This window comes from Martes martes (genome assembly GCF_963455335.1).
Source record: "Martes martes genome assembly, chromosome: 8".
NCBI lineage: Eukaryota > Metazoa > Chordata > Mammalia > Carnivora > Mustelidae > Martes > Martes martes.
In genome coordinates this window covers 40,536,080-40,549,486 of record NC_137895.1, presented here as the reverse complement: position 1 = coordinate 40,549,486, position 13,407 = coordinate 40,536,080, and the positions used below count along the sequence as shown (strand labels likewise).

The window sequence follows — 13,407 nt, the reverse complement described above, 5'->3', positions numbered from 1 at the left end:
TTCATTGCTGAGATTGTTTCCGGGCTAAAAGTTCTTCCAACAGCTGTTTGTTTTGGCCATTAATCGTGTCCATTCTCTTTTTTTTTAAACTGGGGGAAATACAGTTTTCTTTAAAAAGAGAATGTAGGCTGGTTATTTCTGAAGTCAGGAAGAGCTCCTGTCCTTCCACTATTGTGGTCTTTTGGCTGCCTTGACAGTTGGACTGAGAACTTTTCCTTTTGTTTCTCTCCTCTTTTTTATTCTCAGCGCTCAGATTCAGACTGCTGTAGTGGAAGGAAAACATATAACTAGGAGCTCTTTAATCCTAGAGAAGGAGTTTTGTAACAGTTACCTTCAAGAAAAGTTTACTCCCCAAAGGAGTATTTAATATTACATAGGCACTGACTCACTGAACAGAGAGAGAGCGAGACTAAGAGGGAGAGAGAGAGAGAATGATGAGAATATAAGCCATTTGAGCCAGCAAGAAAGAAAGATACTTAACTAAAGATGAAGGGAAGTTTTGCCTCTTCCTGGAAGTTATATTATTAGGGTTTTTTTTTTTTTTTTCTTTTTGAATCATGATGACCGCTAGTTTTGTTTAAAGTATTTGTTCTGGAAATACTAAAGTTGGAGTCTACCAGACTGAGGTTAGAAGCATTTTCTTTGGCAGCAAGAAGATACTTTTATAGAAGCCATGCCTGTACTTGGGGTTGCCTCAAAACTGAGACAGCCAGCTGTTGGGTCAAAGCCTGTTCATACTGCTCTTCTGATACCAAATCTTGGCACTACTGGGTCACAGCCCTATTCTTCAGGACCTTTGGAACTTACTGAAACAGAGAGCTCAATGCTTTCTTGTCAGCTCACATTAAAATCAACCTGTGAATTTGGAGAGAAGAAACCCCTCCAAGAAAAAGCTAAAGAGACAGAAGACAGTAAGGTTAGTAGCTGAAGGTTACTTGCAGACGTACAGAGTTAAAATGCAGATTTCCTTGTAGGTGGAATGTAAAGCATGTTGTGAAATGGGGAGTGGTAGAGGAACATCGGTATAAGAAAGTAAGTAGTTTGTGCAGCTGAAAAGCTAAATATTTAGCTTATGTAAAGTGTATTGATAATTTATGGTTGTAGCAAAAGTCATTGACAAATTTCTCTGAAAATGCATGTTTGTTATCAGTACTATTTATTGATGAATTGCCTCGTTAGTCTTAGACAGCACTTGGTTACTAATAGCCATAACAGTCACAAATATGAGAAAAAGGGACCTATTTTTCATGCATATTACACTGTAAAAGAAGATTTGTCTGTTAAAATCCATACAGATGCTGTCACATTTTCTAAATGCCATTTGTATTTTAAACATTTTCTGTTTGAATATATGTCTCTTAGACTTCTTAATTCATTGCACTATGAACAAAAATGAAATATTATTTTCCTTGATATTGCACATTTGTCTGGATTTTCACTTGTAAATTGAAACCCTACTGTTTTACTTATTACTGACATCTTTTTCAGTCATTTAATTTACGATATTTTCTGAGCAGTGGCTCGTAGCTCTTGGTTTCTAAGCCATACTGCAGTTGTTTTCTCCAGATGCACACTTGCATGGCCTTTCAGTTGCTGAACTTCAGGGAGATCCATTTGTATCCTGATAAACATCACCTTTTAATGCAGCACTAACTATGACGTCAGGCTTTCCAAAGTTGCTGTTCTCACCTCTGGTTTGGGGACTGCTTTGATTTTACTTTCCCACCCAAATGCAATTTTAAAATAATTTCAGAAAAAACTTCATCTTGAAATCCAATCTACGAGTTAAAAAGAGAGCTACCCCTTTGGTCTGAAGTCTCCATTCGTGCAGCTCCACCTGTTCAAGTCCTCTAAGGAACAGCCAAATGCAAATTTTTCCCTAAAGTCTTTGCTAGCTACCCCTTCCTCTCCTTTCCTCTCTTGTGATTCTCTGGCCATAGTAATAGTTAAAGCACATTTATTTACATTGTATTTTAATTATCTGGATGATTTATTTCTATTCCCACTGAATTGAAAATATGCAGATGGCAGGGCCTTATTTATACTGTGATACAGCTCCCACTGCCCAGTGCCTTATGCCTCAGAATTAAACAGTAGTTGAATGGATTAATACATGAATGAATGAATGAATGAATCAATCAATCAATCGTCAATCAATGAAGAATTATTCTGACTAAGATTTAGTTAAGTTCATTAGTCTTTTTGGATCATTTACTCTTAAAACAGAAGGTGTGGAGTGAATGATTTTTAAAGTACTTGTAGCTTTAAAGTCATATTATGCCTTTTGTATTTTAAGAAAACATTAGACAATCACACAAGAAAAATCAGTTAAAAGATAATTACTTGGGAACGCCTGGGTGTCTCCGTGGATTAGGTCACACTGCCTTTGGCTCAAGTCATGATCTCAGGGTCCTGGGATCGAGCCCCACATCGCAGTGGGCTCTTTGCTCAGCAGGGAGCCTGCTTCCCCCCTCTCTCTTTGCCTGCCGTTCTGCCTACTTGTGATCTCTTTCTCTGTCAAATAACTAAATAGAATATTTAAAAAAATTAATTGTAGGCTTATAGTTCTCAGTCTAATGTAAGCAATTCAGGGTAAAAGAAAGGAAGGATAAATTATTAACAAAAGACTAAAAGTATTTAACTTTATGCAAAAAATTAAAAGCAAATGCCACAAAGTTCTGTTTTAATGTTCCGTGTACCCACAACAACTTGTTGGGATTAGATGAAAGAATAGGTAGACCCTTTTTCTCTGCTGACCATGCCTCTGATCTGCATGTTTAGTCAAACTTCCATTTTGCTAAACGGCCTTGGCCTAAGACTTTTGCATCATAAATACTGTTTGCAGTAGAATTTTGGTTCATCTCTTTGGTTAACAAACGTATCAATCACACATCTGATATTCCAATAAGACTCTGTGGTAAGCAATGTTGTAGTTAGGGGATGTTTTTAACATGCCACTTGGCAGATTAAAAACTTCTTCAAACAAATTTAAAGAATGCCTTGTCAGCATTTCAGAATATTTTTAAATGTCAAAAAAGTATATTTAAAGATTTTTATAAACTTTGAAAAAATAGAACTGAAGAAAATAGCAGACATGACCAAGAAAGTTGCATTAGAGATAATCAGATTTTACTGCAAATAGTAGGGAACTCAACTTAACAATAGGATAAACAGCACAGGCGTTTATTTCTTTTTCTTTTTTTAAAATTTAAATTCAGTTAATTAGCATATACTATATTATTAGTTTCAGGTAAAGTTTAGTGATTCCATTCATTGCATATAACACCCAGTGTTCACTATATCAAGTGCCCTCCTTAGTGCCCATCTACCACTCACCTCCCCTCCGGCAACCCTCAGTTTGTTTCCTAGAGTTCAGTGTCTCTTATGGTTTGTCTCCCTCTCTGATTTTGTCTTAATTTCTTTTCCCCCTTCCTTCCCCTATGATCCTCTGTCTTGTTTTTTAAATTCCACATATGAGAAATATCGTATGATAATTGTCTTTCTCTGATTGACTTTTTTTGCTTAGCCTATATCCTCATGTAAAGGATATCTGAAAGTAAGCAGTCCATAGCTGGTAGGGTGGCTTCTTGAAATTGTCAGGGAACCTGTCTCTCTCTTTTGCCCATCAGTTTGTGGCATCTGTCTCTCAGTCTTGAGTGGATAATTGAGTTTTGCTCCTTTAGAAAGACACACTCTACTTCATTAAAGGTTCTTCCACATCCAGATGGCCTGTTTACAATTCCAAGGCCTATGTAACCATTCCAGCCTTTAATTGTTGACACCTTTTCTTCTATTGTAGTTCCATCTAGCTACTGTTTTCCAGATGTCTCCTTCCTGGGTGTCCCAAGTTGTTTAGAGTACTTAGTCTCACTGTCGTTTAGCAAATAAATAACGTTAGTTCTAGATTCTATGCCACATACATTAGGACTCTCCATCACCATACCTCAAGGACTTACGTATTTCTCTAGCTGTTTCTTGTTCTGATTTCTTACTTTCTTTGACTTTTCTAATATGTCTAATATGTCTCTTCGTTTGGTTGGTTTTTCCATTCTTCCCGGGTATTCATCCAAATAAGGAAGAGAGTCACTTTAATCTCTTGATTCTCAGTTTCCAAAGAAACTGAGAATCAAGAGATTAAAGTTAAGAAAGGGGTTTCTATTTTGTCACAGCTCAGCAAATCACATGCAATTAAGCATTCGACATCCTTGTTCATGGAAGTCCCCTGGCCATACCCATCACATTAGCTTTCTTTTTTGATTCCCCAACCTCATTCCAGCTCGGTCTGCCACCTCGCTTTTCCTCCTCCTTTTTACTGTCATTTCTCTCTCTTTACTGTCAGTTTCTCTCCAGTTTTGGGCCCACTCATCTTTTCCCTCTTTGATTACCCATGCAAACTGAAGATTCTTTACATTATTATAGAGAATAATTTTGAGTACCTACTTTGTTCTTTATAGGATATTTCTTGTACTTTTTTCTCATGACATTTTAAAGAGGGCTTTATTATCCACATTTACAGAGAAATAAACTCAGATAGAGTGGGAGACATTCATAAGATCAGATGGTTAACCAGTACCAAAATCCAGAATTTGAATCTAGGTTTGCTCCTACAAAGCTTTTGTTTGTTTGTTTTTGTTTATTACATTATACTTTCTCTTCATGATGTAATTGCAGTATTTTTTTGTAGCTCTACCTTATCCCCCAAATCTCACCAACTCCTGAGTCAGTTCAGAAGTTAAAGAAAAGAATAAATAAATTGTTGTGGAGGTTAAAAGGAAGAAAAGTTTGCATCCAGTTAGGGAGGTCTCAAGGAAATTCTTGAAAGAGTAAAGGCTCCTTGACCATATTAGTATGGAAATTTGTTTCACTTTCTTACTTTACCAGTTGCAAGGAAAATTAAGGTAGAGATTTGTTCTTAGTATTACATTCACAGTGTGTTAGCACTAATGTTTTAAAAACAGAAGACACTTAAACCTTAAGTCGAGTATTTTTTTCAAAAAGTGTGACTAGCAATATAGACAAGCAAATATGTTGTATGAATAGTATTGCTATTGAGGGCAATATTTTTCTCGATTTTAGGGACAAGAGAAATCCTTTTTGAATGGAGCATTCAGGAAAGACTTCACCAAGTAGTTGGTATTCAATGGGCAGATAGGACTCAAGTATAGAAAGGAAAAAAGCGTTCATTGAATGAAAGATTGGCAGAGAATGCCTAGTGAGTAAACCATTATAATTTGAGGATAATGTTTATGGAAAGGAGCAGGTTTAGGTCAGGTTATACATGGAAGCAAACTTCATTAGATAGACGTTGGGGAAGGCTCTTAATGTAAGAATGAGACAAAATTACACAGTAATATTATTTAGAAGAAATCAGAGCAGAAAAGGGTTAGTACTAATGTTTATAGAGGCTTGTTATATGCCTGATAGCGAGCCAGACACTTTATGGAGTGTCCCATCAGTCCCCACAATAGCCCTATGTTATAGGCACTGTTATGACCCTCATTTCATAGATAAAGAAACTGAGGCAGAGAGTGGTTATATTACTTACCAATATTTCAGTGCTAAAGTGTAATAGAATAGAGATTCAGTCCAAGGCTATGTGCCTCCAGAAGACATTACTTTTATATGTTATTTTATAACACTGCAGCAGTGAAGACTTTGCTGTGTCAGTGGGAGAGAACTAATTCATTGACTTGATTTCTATATAGACTGGTAAGGTTTGTTTTAAATATTTGATTAACACTGCTAGTGAATTGCAAATAAATCATGGTGTGCCCAAGTGCCTAGAATTTTCAGAAGACAATTAAGTTGACACATGGTCTCTACTGAATTTTTCAAATAACAGAAATAAATAAAAGAAACCCCATGATAGAATAATAGCAGCAGATGTCAATAAAGTAGATGACTGACTCTGGCCTCCAGCTGTTTCCTTCTTGGAGAAGATGCCTGATTGCTGAGGACTGTCGACACTCCTGTTGGCTCGCTCACATGGTAGCACTTCCAAAGCTCGCCAGACCTACAGCTGCACAGGTCAACCCTTGGGTCTCTCTACATGTTCCGCCTTCCTTGCCTGTTTCTGCTGTGTTTGCACATTTACTTATTTGTACTTAAAGAACCATGAGTATTTCTTTTTCTGGTTATGGCTCATATTCTATGTTTCACAGTTAAACTGTTAATGGTCGCTTTAATTGTTTTTCCCTTTGTGGTAGCAGTGGTATAAAGAATGTTATAATGATCCTTGAGTTTTAACATTTTCTCTACTAGCAGAATGCTAAGCTTTTCAATATCGTACATTTATTTCTCTTGAGTAACTGTTTGTAGAGCTGTAGCAATTTGACATTATGTTTGTTATTATAGTTTGTGCTTTACAAAGTCCTTAAAGAATTATATCTCATGCTTTCAACTATGAAATTACCAAATATTCTTGGGTAAATTAAAAGTGATTAAATATTATTGAAAATCTCATACAACTTTTTTTATTGTTGTTCTTCAACTGTCAATATTGTATGTATATTTGATGCCCATTTGCCCAACATGTTCTTCTGAGTTTCTTAAACCTTTCTGCTAGACATGTTTCTTTTCTTTGATATAAAGGAAGGCAATAAATATGTGTAGAAATAGAAAACCAATAGATATGTCACTAATTTTTAAGCACAATTGCTTCATGGTTTTATGCTGTGACAATTCCAAAAATTATCTTCAATCTTGAACTTAATGTATTAGGTGGCATAGTTAAAAGAACATCACATTAGAGCTCAGAGATTTGACTTAAACTTCTGCTAGATCCTGAAAAGATAAGTCACTTAAATTCTCCAAACTTCAATGTCTTTATCCTCAGAAATGAAGTTAATAGCTCTGGATAAGGGTTTGCTGAAGGTAACATTTTTCACTCCCTTTCTCCTTCTTCCCAATTTTGTCCTAGCAGATATCTCTTTTATCTCATTTTTTCAATCTCCTCCTCTCCTCCAGTGGATCCTTTGGGCCAGGATTTTTCAAACTTGGCACATTTTGGACTTGATAATTCTTTGTTGTCTGGGTCAGTCTTACTATTACAGAATATTTAGTGGCATCCATGCTATTAGTGATTACATGCCAGTAGCATTCTTCAGATGTGACAAACAAAAATGTCTCTAGACACTATAAAACGTATTCAGAGAGAGGGCAAAATCAAACCCAGCTGAGAAGCAGTGCTTTAGATCCAGCTTCCAAAATTGCTCAAGTTGTTGCTTTTTTTTTTTTTTTTTTTTTTGCCATTTTTTATTGAAGTATAACTGACCCATGCTACCTTAGTTTCAAGTGTGTAACATAGGGGTTCAACAACTCTGCTCTTTATGCTGTGCTTACCACAAGTTTGCTATCATCCATCACCACACAATGCTATTACAATATCATTAAATATATCTCCTATGCTGTATATTTCATCCCCATGACTTGTTCATTCCATAACTGGAAGCCTGTACCTCTTACTTCCTTTCACCCATTTTCCTCATCTTTCCACCCCCCTTTTTTCTAGCAACCATCATTTTGTTCTCTGTATTAATGAATCTGTTTCTGCTTTTTATTTTCTCGTTTGTTTTTTTGCCTAGGTAAGTGAAAGCATATGATATTTGTCTTTCTCCAGCTGACTTATTTCACTTAGCATAATACCTTCTGGGTCCACCCATGTTGTTGCAAATGTCAAGAGTCCATTCTTTCCTGTGGCTGAGTAATATTCCATTGTATATATATACTATATCTTCTTTATCCATTTATCTGTCAGTGGGCACTTGGGTTGTTTCCATTTCTACACTATTGGAAATAATGCTGCAATAAGCATAGGGGTCCATCTGTCTTTTCAAATTGGTGTTTTCATATTCTTTGGGTAATACCCAGTAGTAGAATTACTGGATCACATGGTCTATTTTAATTTTTTTTGAGGAACCTCTGTACTGTTTTCCACACTGGCTGTACCAGTTTACATTCTAATCAACAGTGTATAAGGGTTCCCTTTCCTCCACATCCTTATCAACACTTATTATTTCTTGTCTTTTTTATAATAACCATTCTGGCTAGTTTGAGGCGGTATCTCATTGCTTTTGAAGTGCATTTTCCTTATAATCAGGGATGTCGAGCATCTGTTCATGTGTCTGTTGGTCATCTGTGTGTCTTCTTTGGCAAAATGTCTATTCAGGTCTTCTGCCCATTTCTTTGTTTTTTTGGTGTTGAGCTGTATAAGTTCTTTATATATTTTGGATATTAAGCCCTTATCAGATACAGCATTTGCATATATCGTTTGCCATTCTGTAGGTTGCCTTTTCTTTCAAAAGTTTCCTTTCCTGTAGGTTCCCTTTATGTGAAAAAGTTTTTTATTTTGGTGTAGTCCCAGTAGTTTTATTTTGCTTTTGTTCCACTTGCCTGTGGAGACATACTTAGATACATGTTGCTAAGGTTGGTGTTAAAGAGGTTACTGGCTGTGTTTTCTTCTAGGAATTTTATGGTTACATCTCTAATATTTTTTAATATTATCATTATTTCCTTCAATCTGTTTCAGATGATCATCCGTCAATAATTTGCAATTGAAAGGTTATTATGTGTTCAGTGCCACTATTCCAGGCTTTGTGTTTGGTTTACTTTTTCTGATTTCTGACTCCTATTCTGTTTTCCTAGAGGTTACCAATAGCTTTTGAAAAGACATCTCTTTTTGATTAACATTTTAATTAATTAATTAATTAATTTTTAGTCACATTTTAGCTCTTGTTTTCATCCTGTTTGCAGCACTTCACGTCTGCTGACCACAATTCTCTTTTTGGAATGTTCCAGTATTTACTGGCCCAGTAATCTTGGTGAGTCAATTAGTACTTAAGCCTTAGTTTCTTCATTTACAAAATGAGGACAATATAAACTGCCTCATAAAATTAGTTTGAAGAATAAATGAGATATTGCATATAAACTATATTCCAACAGAGCATCCAGTATGTACTTGGTAGTCAACTTACCTATTATATAATATTATAAATATATCTGAGAATTTACCACAAAAGCTAATGATAGTAAGAGCTTACGATAGTACAAGAAAGAAGGCAGTGAATAATTTTCCGTGCACTGGGAAAATAACAATCCTGCCATGTTTGACTGGTGGCTTTGTTTTTTTGTTTTTGTTTTTTTTTTAAAGATTTTATTTATTTATTTATTCGACAGACAGAGATCACAAGTAGGCAGAGAGGCAGGCAGAGAGAGAGAGGAGGAAGCAGGCTCCCCGCTGAGCAGAGAGCCCAATGCGGGGCTGGATCCCAAGACCCTGGGATCATGACCTGAGCTGAAGGCAGAGACTTTAACCCACTGAGCCACCCAGGCACCCCAACTGGTGGCTTTGTTTAGCTGGATATATTTGGGGCGGGGGGGAACACATTTTAAGTAGAGAGGTATTTACCAAGATGTGTACTATTGTGCTGTGTTTGGAACAGTATACATTAATTACTCAGCAATCCTAGAATGTAGGATGCAAGTTAAAGAGATGAAGTTGAGTCTAAGCATTGGGAAGATGGCTGTTAGATGTCTAGTAAGTTGTATGAACTTATTTTGGTGGGGAGGGGGAGATGCCAACATGACACGAATAAGTCTATGTTTTAGAAAGGTGATGATGAAATGAAACATGGATAGAATAAGTGAAGGGAGAGAAGCTAAAAAATACAGAAGTGAAGAAGAGTGTGATAAAGCAAAATTTTTGCTAAAAGACCAAGCTATAGAGCAATGGAAGAGGGACAAGTCTAGTAAAAGAAGCAATGGATGTTTGGGTACATTTATTAATTACTAGTAATCCACAGAATTTTAAGTCTTGATGGTTACATTTTTCTTCACACAAAACTTATAGTATGGTTGGAAATGACCATTTGTGAACTTGGCAGCAAGTAGCAATTAAAACTAATGATAATTACTAATACTTTTTGAGCACTAGTCACATTCTAGATCCTATATCCAGTTTATTATTATAATTAAACATATATAGGAGTTGAACTCAGACTGCTGCTAAAGTAGAGCAGGAATTTCAACTTCAGTGGGTTTGATTCCTATGTCCATCTCCCTCTCCATCTCTCTCTCACAACAATTTAAAAACGATAATCAAAATCAATGTTACTCATTTATCTGTGTGGACACTTAGTCACATAATGGGGAAAAAAAGAAAGAAAATATGGATTCTTGCAGGAATCATGAATTAATCTTTGACAAGATTCACTTTTAATTTTTCCTCTCTCCCAGCCCCCACTGCTGCTCCATTTTGGCTTTAAAAAAGTACTTTTCGGGGACGCCTGGGTGGCTCAGTGGGTTAAAACCACTGCTTTCGGCTCAGGTCATGATCTCAGGGTCCTGGGATTGAGCACCACGTCGGGCTCTCTGTTCAGCAGGGATCCTGCTTTCTCCTCTCTCTCTGCCTGCCTCTCTGCCTACTTGTGATCTCTGTCTGTCAAATAAATAAATAAAATCTTAAAAAAAAAAAAAAAAAAGTACTTCTCTTTGAATTTCTAGTCACTAGGACCAATAGAGAAATTCAGTATCTGTGGGAGAGTTCATTAATTGGATACATGGCAGGATTTCCCCACTCTTCCCAGTAAATGGAATGATTTGTTAAAAAGTGTTGCAATTCTGTCTGCAGATAAAATCACCAGATGAGAGAGCATTGGTATAAATTTACCATTTTCCCAATAAAATAACTGACGCAGTCTCCATGAAAGAAAAGAAGAGAAAAGAAAACAAACAAAATGGCAGACCATTACTTTAAAAAAAAAATTTTTTTTTTAAATTTTATTTCTTTATTTGACAGAGAGAGAGATCACAAGTAGGCATAGAGACAGGCAGAGAGAGGGGGGAAGAAGGCTCCCTGCTGAGCAGAGAGCCTAATGCGGGGCTCAATCCCAGGATCCTGGGATCATGACCCGAGCCGAAGGCAGAAGCTCTAACCCACTGAGCCACCCAGGTGCCCCCAGACCATCAGTTTTTGTTTTATTTCAGTGTCATAAAGGACTCTCATAAAATTGAAAACCTGAGGTGGACGGGTTACAGTTTTCCATCATGAAATGTGTAAAATTTTATGAGCCATCAACGTGGCATTGTGTTAAAGTAATGCTAACTTCTGTAACAGATGAACTCAAGGTCTCGGTGGCTTAACAATGTAGGAATTTACTTTTCATTTATATTTACCTGTTCCATATAGTGAGGCTTGATGAACTGTGGTCTATAGATCAAATCTGGGCTGGCACCTGGTTTTATTAAGTGAAGTTTCATTGGAACACTGTCATGCCATTGGTGTGTGTGTGGCCTGTGGTTGCTTTTGTGCTGTAATAGCAGAGTTGAGTAATTACAATAGAGTCTCGCCTGTAAAGACTAAAATATTAACTATCTGACCCTTTATAGAAAAAGTTTGCTGACACATGCATGTGGTAACTCAGGAAACCAGATTCCTTCCAGTTTAAGGTTCCATCATCCCACCTCCAACCAGCCATCAGTGAAAGAGAAAATAATGGAAGATTGCATAAGAGATTGAGAAATTTCACATGTCACTTCCATTCACTTCCATTCTGACCAACTCTTGAGTTGGTCAGAACTTAGTCAGATGATGAAACCTATTGCGAGACAGGCTAGGAATTAGTCTACTTGTGTGCCTCGAAATTAAGGGAAATGGTTTATTAGCCAGAGACTGCCTAATTTGTCATATTTTCAAGATTAAGCAAGAATTTGCCATATTAAAAATATTCTCAGGTAATCCAAAGTATCTTTCAGATTGTCAAGTTGTCCTGAAATATAGGGATGTCTCTTTAAACACAGCACATGAATAAGTGAAGGACCATAATTGCACTCAAGTCACTAAGTGTACAGAGAGAAAATCTTGCAGTTAACTTAGTTTTTTAAAAAATAAATAGACTGGGTACATTTATACACAAGTATCATTAAAAAATTCACTACGGTCTCATGACTCCTCTGGTTTCTCCCCACCTTGCAATTTTGATAACTACCTTCGGTTTCTCCTGTTCCAGTCTGCTGATCCAAACTCCCATCCTGAAAGCAACTCTATCCTGGTCCTGTGCCTTTGTTTCTATTTGCTTCATTACTCAGTTTTTAGCATTCTTCTTTTGCTGGATATGGAAGCTCTCCATTAGAGCTGGGAACCAGAAATCCAAGGCAGTATAAGATGTGAATTCTAGAAGGGTCATTTAGAGAATCAGGATGGACTTGGACATAACCCCAGGAGGGAGGCATTTGCTGGCTTCTAGCTGTGGTCCAGTGGGTGGCTGCAGAGTTGTGTGAGGGAGTATCTGCTCTCTTGGCCTGAAGACATGATGCAGCTTCTGTCAACACATTACAAATTGGTTCCAAAGGGGACCTAGTGGGAATGTGTAAATGGTTCATTGACAAACCCATCACCATCATTGAAAGAAGCAACTCAAGGTAATCCTTTCAGACCATGGTATGCAACTGTAAGAAACAATACATAAAACAACCTCTTTTCAAATTCAAGATAAATTTCTATATGACTTAATTGGTTTTTAAATTTAGTTGTGCATATAGGACTATTTCTTTCTTTTTTTTTTTTTTAAAGATTTTATTTATTTATTTCACAGACAGAGATCACAAGTCAGACAGAGATCACAAGTAGGCAGAGAGGCAGGCAGAGAGAGAGAGGAGGAAGCAGGCTCCCTGCTGAGCAGAGAGCCTGATGCGGGGCTCGATCCCAGGACCCTGGGACCACGACCCGAGCCGAAGGCAGAGGCTTTAACCCACTGAGCCACCCAGGCGCCCTATAGGACTATTTCTATTCAGGTTTCTACTTCTCTTTGCCCGGGTTTACTGTTTAGCTTTGGATCAATTTAAATTTCTTTTAGACTTTTTAGACTCTAAAAAGTACACAAACATTATGTATTTCTCTTCATTTTCCCTGAATGCTCATATTTTTAATATAATTTTGTTGTGCTTTTTTTTTTAAGTTTATTGAATTTCTACAGTGATACTTTTGCCAGAACCTTTTGTTATTATTTTGACCCATATATTTTGGGGGGTTGTGTTTCACATTTCCTTTCTCTTTAAACCATCTGCTTTTTATAGCTGTTTCTTCCTTCCTGTGGCTGACTTTTTGATATCCACACTGTGTGTTGCTTTCTTATATTGAACACAGGGTTTATCATCTCCAACAATATGTTCTCTCTGTTGTTTTCCTCTGATTCAGGCTAGACCTATTTTATTCTAAAACCAGGCTGCTATTTCACAAATGTAAATCCCTCCAATGGCCACTTCTAGGTATACATCGTGGATCCTAGGTGACTTTTCTTGTCTTTGTTACTCATTCATCTAATCATTTAGTCCATCATCAACTATTTATTGCATACTTGCCATGCACAAGGCAAAATGTGTGTGTGTGCACGTATATATTCGTATATGTGT

At 36.8% G+C, this 13,407-nt stretch overlaps 1 protein-coding gene across 1 annotated transcript in view; it reads left to right on the top strand.

Annotated features, from left to right (window-relative positions):
• Positions 1-262: 262 nt before the first annotated feature.
• NAV3 (neuron navigator 3) overlaps positions 263-13,407 on the top strand; it is a gene marked incomplete at its 3' end in the record, with an annotated part of 387,672 nt that continues 374,527 nt past the window's right edge. The window contains exon 1 of the mRNA XM_080811183.1: positions 263-916. Within this exon, the coding sequence (XP_080667309.1) occupies positions 674-916 (243 nt within the window). The 5' untranslated portion in view covers positions 263-673. The remainder of the gene's footprint in view (positions 917-13,407) is intronic.